Source organism: Anas platyrhynchos, chromosome 2, assembly GCF_047663525.1.
Source record: "Anas platyrhynchos isolate ZD024472 breed Pekin duck chromosome 2, IASCAAS_PekinDuck_T2T, whole genome shotgun sequence".
NCBI lineage: Eukaryota > Metazoa > Chordata > Aves > Anseriformes > Anatidae > Anas > Anas platyrhynchos.
Genome location: NC_092588.1, coordinates 25,817,087 through 25,833,442, shown reverse-complemented (window position 1 = coordinate 25,833,442; position 16,356 = coordinate 25,817,087). Strand labels below are relative to the sequence as shown.

At 38.9% G+C, this 16,356-nt stretch overlaps 1 protein-coding gene across 2 annotated transcripts in view; it reads left to right on the top strand.

Moving 5' to 3' along the window:
- The window catches only part of NECAB1 (N-terminal EF-hand calcium binding protein 1), a 59,874-nt gene that overhangs the window by 4,048 nt on the left and 39,470 nt on the right, over positions 1 to 16,356 (top strand). For both annotated transcript variants that reach the window (XM_072034471.1, XM_072034472.1), the window contains exon 3: positions 9,558 to 9,666. In XM_072034471.1, coding sequence (XP_071890572.1) covers positions 9,558 to 9,666 — 109 coding nt within the window. The remainder of the gene's footprint in view (positions 1 to 9,557; positions 9,667 to 16,356) is intronic.

Genomic DNA, 16,356 nt, shown 5'->3' with positions numbered 1-16,356 from the left:
CTTTTTAAAAACACCAGAGGCTGTATCCGGCAGTCACATTTGTGTTTCCTACATTTTGCATTTATATGTTTGTTCTGCATGTCAGCAGGCAGAGTAAAGCCTTGAATTCAACTTGTATATTTACAAGACAGAGCTTTCTTACTATGATATTAATTGTAAGTTTTGCCCTAGTGCTACAGACTGATTTCCTTTCCACATGTATTGGTCCCTTATTCACATGCTGAGTTGGATCATACAAGTCTTCGCATGCACAAATTCTCCTGTGTTGGCTGTAGTAGGGGAAGGGCTTTGCTGTAAGGGCCACACAGGGAACCACTGGAGTTCTGGCTGGTAAGCATAGTCATGGGCTTGAACCCGACTTTAACTCCTTATCCCATTTCAGAATTACCACCCAATGTTGGACAAATTACATTGTCATTTTGTGCCACGTCCATACCAGAGAAATGACACCACTGCCACAGAGAGTGTGAGATGAAGTGTTATGAACTTTGCTACTACCACAGAAGACCTTACCCTATCACACAGATAACCAGAGACAGATCTTACAGGATAGGAAGGAAATACAGGCTCCCTGATATTTATCCCTGCAATACCAAAGTACTGGAAGAAGATAGATGTCACTTCTTGCAAAAGCACGTGCCAGACTTTGGTCTTCTCCTGAAGCACTGAACCCACAGTGCAGACAGGTTTAACCAAGGTGAGTAACTCTCAGTCAGTCCTCAGAAGTCAGGTATTGGGCAGTTTTGATAAAGTTCACCCCATTATTTGAAGGCACAATGAATGCCATTGAGAACATACAGAGGCTAGCTTTCCAGGAGGCCGCACAGGGCAGTAAGGGGCTACCAAGCAGCTTGGTGGTACAGCCAAGCCTGTCAAACAAGAGGGCAGTCCCACCCCACAGCCCACCTCTGACGGTGTGTTCCTGCCCCAGCTTGTGTGCAGCACCCAGCATTTCCCAATAAACCATGGCAGGCCCATCCTGAGAGCTCAGTGCTCTGTCCCAGCCCTGGTGGATCCACAGCACTTCAGTGGGGAGGACTTCCAGCGCTATTTCAGTTTACCCCCGTTTATTACTTATACTTTACTACTAAGATAGGGGAAACAGTTCGCACAATCACTGACAAATTTGCTTGCTCCAGATGCCACATCAACCCTAGAGACTTGAGTCACTGGAGTTCACAGCTACATACGGATGCTATACACATCTTACTGGGGGAAATGTGGCTGAGATCAGCCGCTTTAGTTCAATTAATTCGAGTCCATAAACTTGAAATGGTTTCAGCTCTTATGTGCTTAATTGTGTTTGCTCAACCATCAATTGCCTGTGGGACTTCCACTTTGCTAATCTAGCACTGCACAAGCTCCTGCCACATTATTAGGGAGCAGATTGGCTTTAAGGCTGGGATGTTAAGTAGCTTCTCAGAAAGGTTATTGGAAATTTGAACACATACCTAACATGTTTGTGCTGCTGTCAACACAGATAATTAGCTCTTGTTAATTAATGGATTATTTACAATTTCAGTGTTACCTTTCTGTGCTATGGAAAAACAAGTATTGGCTTACGGTAACAAATACTAAGTTCCTGTCCCTGACATGATCTGTTAAGTTCTCCCATACACTTTTAATAGGACTCTCTCAGAGCTGCCATATTCATTCTCCTGTGAGATTATCATTCCCCCAAAGCAGCTAATCATTAAAAACCTTACTAGGTATTTGTTTGACAACAAGAAAAAAATGCGTTCAGAAAGTTGGATCAAACTGAAAGATGGGAGCATTATGAGTGTTCTTACCATGAATGTGTGGACTGTAAGGATTCAGGTTTGCCTTCCACAGCAAGGAAGAAAATAAAATGAGAGCTCCAGAGCCAAGAAGTCCTGCTGATTTGCTGTTACTCAAAAATATCACAATGATTTATGACAACTGGGTTTAAATGAGTAACTATCAAATAGTCATTTCCCCATTTAAAAGAAGCCATACAAAATCTATTTATTTCGTGGTGGTGGCTTCTTTCTCTGCCAGCCCAGGTATGTGTATCATTCTGTTACCAGTCAATTTCTGGAAATATCAACAGCTTTCTCAAGATGATCAGTTTCATAAACTCTATTTGTAGTTCATGGTTGAGCAGCTCCACTTGGTATGGATCAGATCAACACTTTTCCAGCAGCTGAAAAGGTCACTTGAGTTTCTTAGAGGGAGATCATGGCACACAGAAGGAATATCACATTTCTAAGAAATATATGGTTTGAGATACTAACAAAAGCCACAGAAAACCCTGAGGAAAAAAAGCAATTTTGTAAAGGTGAGATGTTGCACATCAACATTTTTATAAAAGGAGAAGTTTCGGTTTTGTGTGTCAAAGTGAAGTTTTGGTCTGGTTTGCGTTACAAAACTCCGTGTGTTCAAAGGAGACAATGTGGATTTGAACAGAATTAATTTGGAAGAAAATCAGCTGAAAGAAAGATCTTAATTTAATTACTTTTTCTATTTCAAGCAAAATTAAACTCACTGAATTCCTTTCAAAAAGTAAAATCCTGTCCCCACCTAGCAGGGGTGAAGTACAGAAATATGCAAAACTGGAATTGCCAAATTCAGTCTTTCCTAACCAAGAAAAAAAAAAAAAAAAAAAAAAACCCTACACCCTCATCTCACAGTCAGCAATGGTTGCCACATGTGTGTGACCTTCTGATATGCTAAAAGGGACCTGAGGCACCCCATGAGCTTTGCAGTGATTTGGCAATGAATGAGACAATGTCAGTTGTTGGTAAAGGTCACCCTGGGACCCCTTCTGCCCTTGTAGCTTTGATGTGCACCCTGCTAGCATGGCCTCATACAATAATTCCTTCCTGTTAGCACAGGAAGGGAAATTTAGGTACAGACTCTCTTGCAAAAATCCTATTGTGAACAGTCTGGCTGTCACAACGCCCATGTCTCCCTTTGCCTGTGTCATAGGGGGTCATTTCTGTTCCCATCCTCCTGTGGGAGAAGGAGGTTGCTCTTGCCTTTTGGCAGTGTTTCTACTTTTATCATCTCCAGCTTGTTCCTGATGGCAGCCTGGCTGCCTCAGATCTAAACTCCTATGGAGGTGGGAAAAAAATGACCACAAGCCCACCAGCATATTGTGCTCCACAAGTTACGAGTTGATATTTATGGTCTCCTTCCAAGTGTATAGCTCCCACCCCTAATCCCTTGGATCAGCCCCAAGCAGGAGTGAACTCAAAGGGGCAGCTCTAATACAAGGGGCTCAGAGAAGATGGTTTGTATGCAGTTGCTGTCATTGATTTGCAAATACAGCTCAACTGTTATGAACAAGCACTGAGACACTGAGTATAAGCTGTATCTCAAATATCTTTAAGCTCCTAAGAGGAAAATATTTGAAAACACCAAAGCTAATAATTTCTATAGAAGCAGAGACTTAAAAAAAAAAAAAAAAAAAAAAAAAAGGCCTTAACTGGAAGGAGCACAGCAAACATTATGCTGCAGGCAGTCAAGAATAACTGCAACCAAATGATGAGAGGAAATTTAAAAAATGACTAGACAACAGAGCAAGACTAAGTCTCCAGAGAAGGCTGAACCTAAATATCAAACACCCAGTACAGAACAACAAAATGTTATAATACCAAAATCAAAGCATTTATGTTTGGTTTATTTTTTTCCTCTGGCATTTCAAACAAGCACTCACTCAAAGCTTTTTTTCCCCCCTAAAATATATAAATTTTAATTATTTCATTGAAGTAGAACCTGTAAAATATAAACTGCAGCCAGATGAAGCTAGTCTTTTTCTGTCATATGTCTTCATTCAGCACCCAGTAATGTCCATGGTACATAGCAGGAACGTAGCATTTCTTTTTATGTGTAGAATTCAAATTGTATAAAATAGTGTCATAATATCAACAGCATCTTCTCTCCTGCCTTTAACGTAAGAAATAGATGAAAAGTCCTCCAGTGCCCACTGCAAAAAACTTTGAGCAAAACTGTTGTGGATTGCAGTGGCCTGGGAATTTCAGTACAGCTCTGAAACCATGCCTGAAACGATAGCCTGACAAGAGACTGGGAGTCATCAGTAAAGGATTGTGTAAAATAAGGTAACAGAGTGTAGTGGTGACATCCTGCGGCTTCTGCTATCTTCAGTGACCGACGGGGCTGATTCACAGAGTGCACATGTGAGTCACCTGCCAAGATTTCCACAAAATAGCCAAAAAGCCACAGCGCTGCACCTGCACTGTGATCAAGAGGAAATCTCACAATTCTCAGTCTAGACTCAATTTGGCAAAGGTCAAAGTGGATGTTTTCATATTCATTATTCACTGACAGTGTCATTGAAGAACAAACACTGGCTCTGCAGATGAGTCCTCTGGCAGCTGTGCCAGCTGGTGGCTGCAGGTGGGCTCTGGCACAGCTCCCTGCCTGTCTGGCTGTCTCCCGACAGCAGTCCTCAGGTACTGATTTAGCAGGTCTAGTTTGTAACCCAGAGTGCTAACTTAAACCATCCCTGAGGACAGAGTGAATATGCTGGAGAGAGGCTGGGGAAGCACCCCAGGGAGTTGATCCCTTGAATCACTCAAATGTGGACCGTCAGAGTCAGTCTGGAGGCTTTATGAAGATTTCCACTTAGATAAATAAATTTTATTTTTAAGGAAAATTTTAGAATTACACCAAAACGATGTATACCATGTCCGTGACTTCAGTATTTTTCCCTAGTCCAGCGTCTCCTAATCTGAAGCCCCAGTGTCCTGGCATCTTATGAGATTTCCAGCTTGCCCACAGACTGCCCCAGCAGCTCTGCTCAGTGTTAGCTGCAGCAGTGCATGGGTTCTCCCCTCTGTACACATGGGCTGACCAGATATCACAGCATGACAGGATGACCCAGGTCCGGTGGGCCTTTCTTTGAGAAAAACGCCTACATGCAGGAATCTCTTGGTGAAGCTCTAAGTGACATGATACCCAGAACGGCCAGGTCTTAATATCACAGTGGCCCTGTATGAGCTGTATGTCTAACAGATCATTTCAAAGAAAATATATCCTGAACTGGAGTCAGAACACAGAAGTTCTCCAAATAGCTTCAGTGCAGATTTGAGCTCCCAAATTGTTCTATTGGTACTGATAAAATGGGTATTGTAAGGCAAAGCTTTCATAGCACAGACTCTTTTCAACAGAAGGATGAGTTTTAAGGGAATAAATGTAAGAACACGATTGAATCCTGAAGGAAGCCTCCTCCGAAATACCATGTAAATATAAAACTTGCAAGTGCTACATGGAGAGATAACATTTTATTGTTTATATTTCTGTCTGCCAGTTGTGAGCCTTTGAGCTCCAAGGAAGTCAGGGAACTGTGCTTGTTTTTGAAGAAATTATGCTTTTGAAAACCATCAAAGACACGCAAGAGCAAGCAAGGCTTGCAAAACAGCTTCTTGGAGATAATGTTGCCAGCGCAAACATTGCTGAAGGCTGATTTGTCCAAGGGATGTTTAGCTTCAGGAAAGTTTCTCTTTCACAAATCATCCATCCCCTGTCATTTTGCCAGTGACAAAGATTGAAGCATCTGTAAGAGACGTTCCAGCTCAGCTGCTCTGAAGCGCTTAAACCGGACAGGATTTATCTGGGACTTTGCTTTGAGCAGCAAAGCGTGCCCATGGGGAGAGAGTGCTGAGGGGATGTAATGCAGCCTTTAAAATAAAAGTCATGTTGGAAACTAGAAAAGCACCTCATCTAGGAAAGCATGTCTTCAATTAAACAGTACAAGGAATACTTGCTAGCAGATTGGGTCTGAGCTTCATCTGAACAGCAAAGAGATGCTGGGGTGGCCTGGACCTCCAGCAGCTCAGACCCTACTTACTGTAGCTATACAGTTACACAAAATTAGAGAAATAACCTGAAAAATCAGTTCCTTTTTTTTTTTTTTTTCTTTTCGGTAAACACAACTGCATGAAGTCTGTAAGTAAGCAAATAGGTTCAAAGCTCCTTAGTTTTTGCCAGCAATAACCTTAGTGATGTGTCAGAGATAGGCCTTTCAAAGTGCTATTGAGAATAAATAGCAACAAAGCCAAAGGGAGTCTCTGCTTTTGGATGATAAAATACGAAGAAGATAGCTGACGTGCCCAATCTGGCTGTTGGCAGATCAATGATTTTGTGGATTTATGTAAAGCCAATGATCCTGAAGAAAAGAGATAAATAGACAGATGTTTCAGGTTTTTATTTTTTGTCATACCCAGTCTGCTATATGAGTAAACTCATATGTTTACCTCAGAAAAGTTGCCAACAATCACCGGTTTCTTGGGTGTGTGCAAAACACCCTGCCCAGCAGAGGCTACAGGTACAGAGGCAGTTTGATTAAGCAATTGATTATATCTGTAATAAGCCAAGGGAAGCATAGCTGTGAAAATAAGCTTGTTTCAGTACACTCAGTATTTAATATTCGTTCTCTGTAACCAGTGCCAAATGGCAGATGTATTTAGATTGCCAATTAGGTAATCATAGCAGTTCTGTCAAAGAAAATTGCCTACCTTCAGCACAGTATTGTGCCATCTTGGTTTATAGCTCTTCTAGATCTTGCCATTATATTTTGATCATAATGATGATTATCTCCAGCTACAATCTGTCTTTTCATATGAAACATTTCAAAATGTTTTTGTTGAAGCAGACATTGAATTAGTCCAATCTGAATCCTCTTGAATATTACGTACTTGAAGCCATATATTCAAATCAAAGAAATTATGAAATAAGAACAAGTAAAAGAGTGAAGAAACTCCTCATCTCTACTCTTCAAATGTTCATGCTGCCATGCATCATGTAGTTACAGGGTTCAGATATTGCCTTTACAATGGAATCTTCACCGCTATAAAATTAAGCTGCAATATTGGGAACTTGTTTGGTGCTTACAGCGTCTTAGCCTTATCCTCTACAGTTGTTTTGTGGCCTATGAATGATTCATTAAGTTACTGAATGAAGAAAAAGAGCCAAGTGAACGTAAATTTAGTGCTACCCAAACAGTTATAAACTGTTAGGCTCTGAAATTATTGTCTGTGCTTCGTGCAAAGGCTCGATAACTTAGATAGGTTAACATTTAACTTTTAAGTTACTGCTTAACCATTCCAATTTCTAAGTATAGCAAAAGGTGGATCTTCTTTCTGTGGCTTTTGTTTATTCATTATCAATCTTACATTTAAACCTCAGTCAGATACACTAGTCAACAAGGATCAAATCGCCATAACTCTTTACATGGGGTCATGGATTTGTCTCAGCCTGACCTAGGGACTTCTTCTGAAGTCTCCCCTGACCAGAGAAGAAAAGAGGACACTGCCTCTTCAGGGCAGAACCAAATTGCTGCTGCTGCTGAGGGATCCCTGATGAAATCTCATGGGCCTCAAAGGGATCAGCTTTTAATTTATAACTTGTTTTCTTTTACTTTTTTTTTTTTTTTTTAATAAATATCCTCTCCCTGCTGACAAGCATTGGTTGGTTTCTGGCATCATCTTCTATACGATGTTATTCAAAGACCCACTATACAATGTTATTCAAAGACCCATCTAGACTCTAGTTCATTTCAGCAACCAGAATTATCATACATTTTTTCCTTTAATTGGTTCCTTAGCCTTAGCCTGGAATTATATATTCAAAAACAAAATAAATAAAATAATTGTGCTGCCCACCATTTTTTGTTTAAATACTCACTTTGATACGATCAGAGATCTGAGTTGATAGAGTTGTTCCTTGCATCCCAGAGCAAACAATAGCCTGAGTCTGCTTCTTCTGTCACTGAAGCTATGGCCAGCCTATGGGTGGGATGGGCTGTCCAAATTGTGGTACTTTTTATCCATTTCTGGTGTCATTAATCAAACAACAACAACAAAACAAATAAACAAAACTAACCAACCAAACAAACCATGAAAAATCTGTGTTTATTAAAGGGTATCTTCAGCATAGTGTCTTCTCTGGAATTTCAGACATGCCTAAGGGAAGTGAAGTACATATATGATCCTTACTTCAATGAAACACTGCAGTATTCATTAGATTACTTTAGAAAGTGTATTAGTATAATAGATAGCATAGTATAAAATATAATAGATACTTTGGAAAGTCTTTGCGGTTGTGCACAGACTGGTCTGACAAAAGCAGGGTAGAACCTCAACATACAGTGGTAACAGCCTGGAAATACCAGATAATTAATCTTGTCTTTACACATCTCAACTCAAGGATTTTGTCACATGTAGTCAAGGGCTTGCTATAATTAAAGCTAAATTAAGACAAAGATGAAACAGACTCTGCTAAATAATGTAGTAGAGATTGTAATAAGGATTCTTTCCTCTTGATTCGGTGTACAGCTGTTTCCTGTTCTAAATGTTATCATATGGTACTTCCCCTCCCTCTGAATTCCATTAGTCCTGTAGGCACTTCCAAAAAACATGAACATGTCATTGATGATGATCAGGATCCATGTGGAGATTGTTTTTGTCCCAAACAAACACTATCACCAGACAATAAAAAGTCAACTTCTTCATAGTTGGGTTTCACTATATATTACATGGTCAATTTGAATTCTGTGTGAAAATCCATCTGCAGATCTTGACTAACTTCTGATATATGTCCAAAATAGTTTTCTCATTCCTGAAGTTTTATGTAATCACCAGACTAGTTACATGCTGGAAAATAAAATGTATTTTCTGTGCTGACCAAGGAAAATAATTGAAATTCTTTGTAGTGGAAGAGGACACAAAGCTGGCTTCTTATTCCACTCCTATTCCAGTCAAGCTTTTTAAATTTGTTTTGTTAGTTCCACTCCAAGCACAGAGCTTTTAGAAAAAACATGTTTTATGAAGAAAGAGAGAATCAAAATGCTGCAAACCAGCACTGTGTATTTATTAACATCCTTATACAGACAGAAGAGCCAGGGTTACATGTAGGTCCATGCTGCTATTGAATTGTGCACTTGAGTTGCAGTCTGCCATGCAGGAGACAGTGAGCAGAAAGAAATAAAATAAAAATAAAATATTAAACAATAAAAAAATTAAAAAGGAAAGGGAAATAAATAGATAGCTCTATTTATTTCAGTGACAGCTTCATTGATATACTATGTTCCTTCAAGAAATCTGGTTTTGCAGTTTCCTGGGGTTTCTCTCTCTCTAGAAGCTGTTTATCTTCCATGCAGAGGTGGACAGAGACATGGACAGGGAACAAGCAGGACAGCATGGGAGCAAGCAAGGACAGGGAGCAAGCAAGTGTGGGACAGCGTGGGGAGAAGCCACAATGAATGGGTTAAGAGCAAAGACAGGAGGATTGTCTTTATGTGTTTGTCAGTAAAGACTTACTAAATCCAAACGGAATTTCAAAGGAAGAATGACAGAATTACCAGACAAACTGAGAACTGAAACTACAACAGCTGATGCATTTAACATGTTCTTTACAAGACTTGATTAAATATATAAAGTTTATACATTTAATCTGAAGAGCTAGTGTTTGTTTTTTTTTAATAGCTCCCTCTTCTATTGCTTGAAGTAAAAAAGCAAAACCACAAATGAAACAATGGCACATTCCATTTCTTTTTTTGAATTTTTCTTTTCCAGATGATGGAAAACTGTCCTTTGATGAATTCAAAGCTTACTTTGCTGATGGAATTCTGAGTGGAGAAGAACTGCATGAACTTTTTCATACAATCGATACACACAATACTGAGTAAGTGTCCACTTCTTACAATCAAAGTGCTACTGTCTGCACCTGAGAATGGAAAAAAGACATCAGGATGATTTTAGAAAACAAGCCTAAGAAGAAAGCTGCTTCTGGGAAGCTAGACTGTGTCATACTGCTCTAAACCTTACAACTTCACTATTTCTAAACATTTCAGAAATACACGTATGTTCCAATAAATGAGATTTGTGCACTAAGAACATGGGGTAGAAACTTTATTCCTTCACTGTTCTCCTATCATGTCAATAAGGAAGTGGGTCTGTGGCTTCCTACAGCCTTAAATATGAGTTTCTCAGCTCTTGAGCCACCTTCACAGAAATAAGTACTTGGACAATTATTGCTTTCGTTATTTTTTCCCTGCTCAACATTTGGTCCAAGTACTCATTTCTGTGAACCATGGTCAAGAATTGAGAAACTCATGCAAAAAGAAAAAAAAATGGGGATACCAAGTGATACATGGGATACCAAGTGTTGGTGTCAACACTTAGGAGATTTGGATGTCCCCATTACAGTTGGGCTAAACAAGGCAACAGGCTAAGGGTACAAAGAACCTTGCTCATTACTTTCAGTAGATCCAAATTGTGCCATTGTATTCTCTCTTGTGCTATTTTTTTCTTATGTACAGTGACTGAAAAAGAGAATTAATTTCCTTTTATCCCCTTTCTGGTCATCAACAGTTATTCACAGCAGGTCTCACAGCTCTTCTTAATTAGGAGGGTGTTATTAAGCTAGTGGTTTTTACACTGGACTGTTTTTGTGGTAAAGAAGGTTGTTTATTTCTTTCTCTTGGAGGTTATGGAGACATTAGTTAGCAATCACAGCATGGGTTGTGTTTCTCTTTACAAGCAGTGATTACATAGTAAGTCAGTATTGCTTTTCCCATCTGTGTTCAGTGGAGTAACGTGTATGAAGATGCTATCACAGCTCAGCCTTCTATGTTTGTTACAAGAAAACCCAGGACAGTGTAATAGGACCTTATCTCATCCAGTATCAAACTCTGCTGTATCCCTGGGGTTTATCTTACTTTCCACAGGCAAACAAAACCAACAGGCTGGTATTTTGTAATTCATGTACTTCATAAAAATCCAGACACTAACACAGAGTGAGGTTTTACTACCTTTCTTCCTCACACTCATGAACTCAGCAATCACTTTAATATTTAGGACTTGCACATTAACCCAGGTAGTTCCAGACAGGCCTTTCCCCTTGGCTAGTTCCTGACAGCACTCTCCTGTGACTTTTTCTCCCCTGGATATCTGTATTATATCACTGCAACCTTCCTTTTTCCCCTTGTCCTCAGCTTCTGCTGCTCTTCCTCTGCAAACATCCAGTTCCCATGGCTGTTATGAATCATTAGCCCTAAATGGGCCCTTCATATATAAGGGCCCATTGCCCTGGAGACCTATAAATGACCAGATGTGATGCTGGCCATTGACTTTCCAACTGCCCTTGCAGCATAAGGCCAGAAGTTTTGTGGGAAACATTTCAAAGTTCATTCTTCCAAAGCAGCCTCACTCAAGCCCTTGTGTGCGTAAAATCTTGTCTATTTTTTCCACCATTATTAGTCTAATAAAATGTATCATCCTACAAATTTTGCCTCCTGTTGGTCTAGGTGGAATTACTCTTCTTTTCAAGAAAGTGTAAAGAAAGCAAGGAAATCAATTGAAGTCTGAGATCTGATAAATATTTCACAAGTGTATGCTAGAAAATATGTATCTTAGTTTCTGATCTTTTATGGACATCTTCCAGGCAAATAAACATGAAAATTCTAAATAAGTTTATAGGTTCTCATTAGCCATTATAAAAATGTTTATTAGGGGTGGAAGGAACAAAACCAAACCAAAACAGAAAAAAAATGAATTCACGTTAACTATTCAAAGTGCTGCTTACTTCAAGCTATTTAAATATGCAGTCTACATAGGGAAGCACAGGTCTTTGGTGTCTAAAGGGCTTAGTTGTTTTTTTTTTGTTTTTTTTTTTGTTTTTTTATAAAGGTGTATGAAGTGCTTTTCATTTGCAGTAATTTCAGTGTGATTATATGAAGACATGAAATGCCTATAGTTAGGATTCCTTCATGGGATCTGTTCTATGCATTCCTAATAGCACTCACATAGGTACCTAACTGATATAAACGTAGGGATATATCCCATAGGAATTAATGTCTATACAACTCTGTGGATCTGTTTCTTAGCTCAGTTATGTATGCTTCTGTAAATCAGGAATAGCCTTCCCAGAATCATTATGTTTCAGCCCACACAACATGGAAACATTGGAGTATTTATCACAAGACCATCCTAAAGTATCCATTATTGAAGACTCTCAGTATTGTGATGCTACAGAGAAACAGGTTTCCCTGATATATCATTCACCTTTGTAGACAGGACAGGAGAAGGAGCAATATAAACAGGTTATGTTTTAGCATAAGAAAATAAGAGAAGCCAATCATTATTTACCTAATTTACCATATTACCCTAAAGTACTTAAGTACTATAAATTTAAGGCCAAAGGCTGCAGAAATTACTGCTGAGTAATTATGTACTGTGTACAGGAGAAATAAGTGCAACATTTTAATTTCTTCAGGATTCTTAAAACCAGTGACCAGGTCTGAGGAACAAATACAACGTATGCAGTCTACCTAATCCTGGCAAAATAAATCACATGCTTCTTGGAACACCATGGGAATTTGCTTAGTCTATTATCTTTCTCATAATTTTTTATCCCTGTTATTTAAAGACTCATTCATACAGGGCAGGACTTCCTCATGTTACCACATATGTGCATGAGAGTGGGTTTACATTACCATGATTGCACATCTGCATTTGTCAGGGAACATCTTGAATGGGCTAAATATCCTCAATGTAAGAACTCTGAGAAAAAGATAGATGCTTTATGCCTATTTTTATTTTCTTTTTATTTGTAATGCCTTTAAAAAAATTATTTGTAACATTTGTGTTACTACTATTTGTAAAGCTTTTTCTCTGTACTGGAGAATATCTGGATATGAAAAATGTGTAGAAAAGTGAGAATAACATGGTTTTCCTCCTGGGAAAGTGGTGAGGCTTTGCAAAGGCTGGAGTTATTAGCTGAGAGTAGGTAATGCAAGGGGCACAGCAGCCATCAGAGAAAGAGAAGTCTCACTGACTGGGAAAAGTCTCGCAAAAAGCATGGCACAAAAGTCACAGAGAGTATGTGCTGTGAAAGATCAGATTTTCATGTATTTCAGAGGGTTGAAGAGGTGAAAGAGTAGGAAAACCTACTAAATTACCTTTTCCAACCAGAAGAAAGGGTGCTTTCTTTTGCCTGGTTATCATTTATTAGAGAGTAGAGCCTATCTATAGATGATAAGAAAACATGCTTAGATTTAAACAGTAATAAGAAGCTTTTTTTTTTTTTCTTTTTTCTTTTTTTTTTCTGAAGTCTTTAACTGATAAAATGCTTAATGCCTGACTTTGGAGCTGAAGAGCATTCTCTGCCACTTGATCTCTCTTTAAGAGAGGGAAGGCTTTAAAAAGAACTTGTAAAGGCTTTCCTTAGCACCTTTTTGCTTTTGAAAACCCTGTCATCAGGCAGGCAGCAAGATAAGGCATGCCAAATATCAGATGGATACAGCAAAGAGAGACAGCTTTGGCAGTATAATAGGAATTCCTTATTAGGATAGCTTTCCAACAAAAATCACATGAAGCAAATATAATAAGGAGGCTGAAAGTTTACTCACTGGCATTTGCTGAAAAGGGCAGATTATGTAAAATGTCTTAAATTAACCAGCTGGCTAGGAAAAGCAGCAAAATGTTCATTGAACCTTGGAAAATTTTGTAATGCAAGCATTAGAAGAATCATGTACATATTAAATAATCCTAAAACTATCTATTATGTGATGTTTTCATTTGAAAATTGCCCAAGGGAATGAAATGATAATCTTTGTGTGTGCTTGTAATCTCCAAGTAGTTTGTGGCTTTTTTTCAGTCAGGAAGAGATGAGAAACTACTCAGTTATGTCTCTAGTAGAAGATTTGTACAGATTATTTAGTCTTTCTTACTAATTGAAATACAGACTCTTTCAAACTCCGGCAAATCATATATCTTCTCTGTACTTCACGTCCTTATTAACAAAATGCAGACTGTAGCTCCTTTATCCCAGGAATGTTATGCAGTGTTCAGTGTTAACCCAGAGGTTATGCAGTGTTCATATACTGCAGTGATTTACACTGCATGTAAGTGCCTAGGACAGATAGCTAAGGAAGTATGTCACAATCTGATAGATCATTTCTGGAGTACCTCAAGACCTCATAGCCAATTTGCCACAAGAGCAGACTTCAGGTTGTTTCTACCTGCACTAAATCTTTTAACTCTGCCTGAATTCAAGACCTTACTTTCTGTGTGCATGAATCTTTGTGCTTCAAAGCCTGAAGACAGAAAATGGAAGGTGGCCTTGAAGTGATTTCTGTGGACCTCAGGAAACCTGAATTCCCTTCTCAACTCTGTTACAACACTCTTTCTTTCAAAAAGAAAAGATGCACAAATATAAGGGACTTCCACGGGTTTAACACCCCTAAGAGACCTAAATTAACCAGCTATTATTAACAAACCAAGCTAATGCAACACACCTGGTACAAAGAAGATAGGCTATGGCGTACCTCTAAAATGAGTGGTTATCATTTTCAAAGTAATAGTAGGACAAAAATACGGGGAATTAATTTTCTGGTAATTAAGGTTGTGTCTGCCTAACTGACTATGATAGCTGCACCTTGCTATTTGGTGTAGAGAGGTCTTATCTTTTTAGAAAGAGTCAATTGAGGCTAAATTGACCATAATAACCAGGAAAAAAAAGATTGAGTTGGAATTAGATATCGCTGTATAAAATTTCCAAAAGATAGGTGGAACTGAAGGTCACTGTGCTGGGATGAATTTATATTTACAATTTCTCTAGGACCTGCAGTACAGGTCATTCATCCAGGGGAGATCATTGCTTTTACTGAAAGTTTACATTTTATGTGGATTTTTCCTCAGTACGTAATTTGGAATTTTTATCTTGCGATCAATGAGTGTGCTATACATAGGCTGACTTTTTTCTTTATTTCATAAAATCTATGTATGTTTTTTATAAAATCTTAACCATTAAGTAAATATGAGGAAAGACGCACCATACAAATTGATACCTTGACTGTTTTAGCTTTCATTACCTTTTTCTTTTTACAGATGGAAACAAATGTACGAAATGAATAAGGAATAAAAGGAATAGATAATAGATAATAGATACGGAATAAATAAGGAATACAAGGAATAGATAATAGATAAGGAATAAATAATGATGCCATCATTATTTAGACAGCCAGATTGGGTGAAATAGTGTGTTCATGAAAAAAGGAAGGTCTTTTTTCCCCATATTTTAGTACTTCTATATTTTTTACCTTTCTTGAGGTTGTTTTAATACAAGAACTGTATTTGTAAGAGCTAGCAATCAAAAATATAAACAGTAAACAATTACATTTGTGGAGGACTCTTCTGTCTACTGAACTTTAAAGCAATATAATAACTAGTTCATAGGCCAACTACTAGATCATAGGATCATAGAATCTTTAAGGTTGGAAAAGACGTCCAAGTTCATCTGGTTCAACTGTCCCCCTACCACCAATATTACCAATTAAAACACATCCCTAAACTGTGCCCATAGATGCACAGTTACACCATATTTCTCCCCATGCTCAGAGCAGCTCATACTTGTTCACAAGGGCTTCACATAGTTGTTTTTGTTGTTGGTTTGCATGGTCATTGTTGTTGTTGGTTTTTTGTTTAGTTTAGTTTTGTTTTGTTTTAAGTGTCCTTAAAGACCACACAGAAACCAGAGGAGACTGGACCACTTACACATTGAAAAAGTGACTTTCAACTGAAAGTCTCCTGTATTTCTGCTTTCTCACGAAACCTTTGGTCAATGCCTACTCAATCACACACCATTAAATTGTGTAAAGCAGTTGTTACAGTGAGTCCTGGCTCTTATGCCCGCACTCCACCCTCGTGAGACAAAGCTTTGCATGGCTGCAGCAGGGATTAGGTCTGGGAAGTCACAGCTGGGTCTCCTGCTGACCCTGAAGGACGGATCAGGCATCTCACCAGAGGTGACATAGAATGTCTTGGTTTGTTGCCTGTTCTTGTTTCCTAGTGTGCAGCACTTAGCATTTGCATCTACTGCTAAATGGGGCCCTTCTTGTATGAAAAGACCCTTTAAAAAAGTAGTATAGGCAAGAAATCAACAGCAGTGGTTGTTCAGGAGTTCAGCTTCAGCCTAGGCTTGTACAGTGATCCTTTCCCCCTTATTCATAACATTTTAAACATTTTGCAGATACCCCAGTACCAAGCATACTGTGAGCATCTGGGCTACATCTTAAGCTCTCTTGAGGGCTGTTAGGAGGCCAAGCTAGATCCTGCAGCATGCAGGGTAGAAGCCAGCTCACCATGGCATGACGTAGGCCAACATGAGGGCACAGATGTGTGAAGGAAAGGAGCAAGAGAAAGAGCTTATCTTTGCCTCCCAATTGGGCACATATTTGGAGAGGGTGTTGGAAGCAAATAGAGGTGCTGGAAAGGCATCAGAGGTTTTTTCAGGGCTGACAAGGAGGGTGACACCAGGCAGCTCATGGAGGACGTGGTCTGAAGGCCATAGTTTGAGAAATTTTGAAGCTGA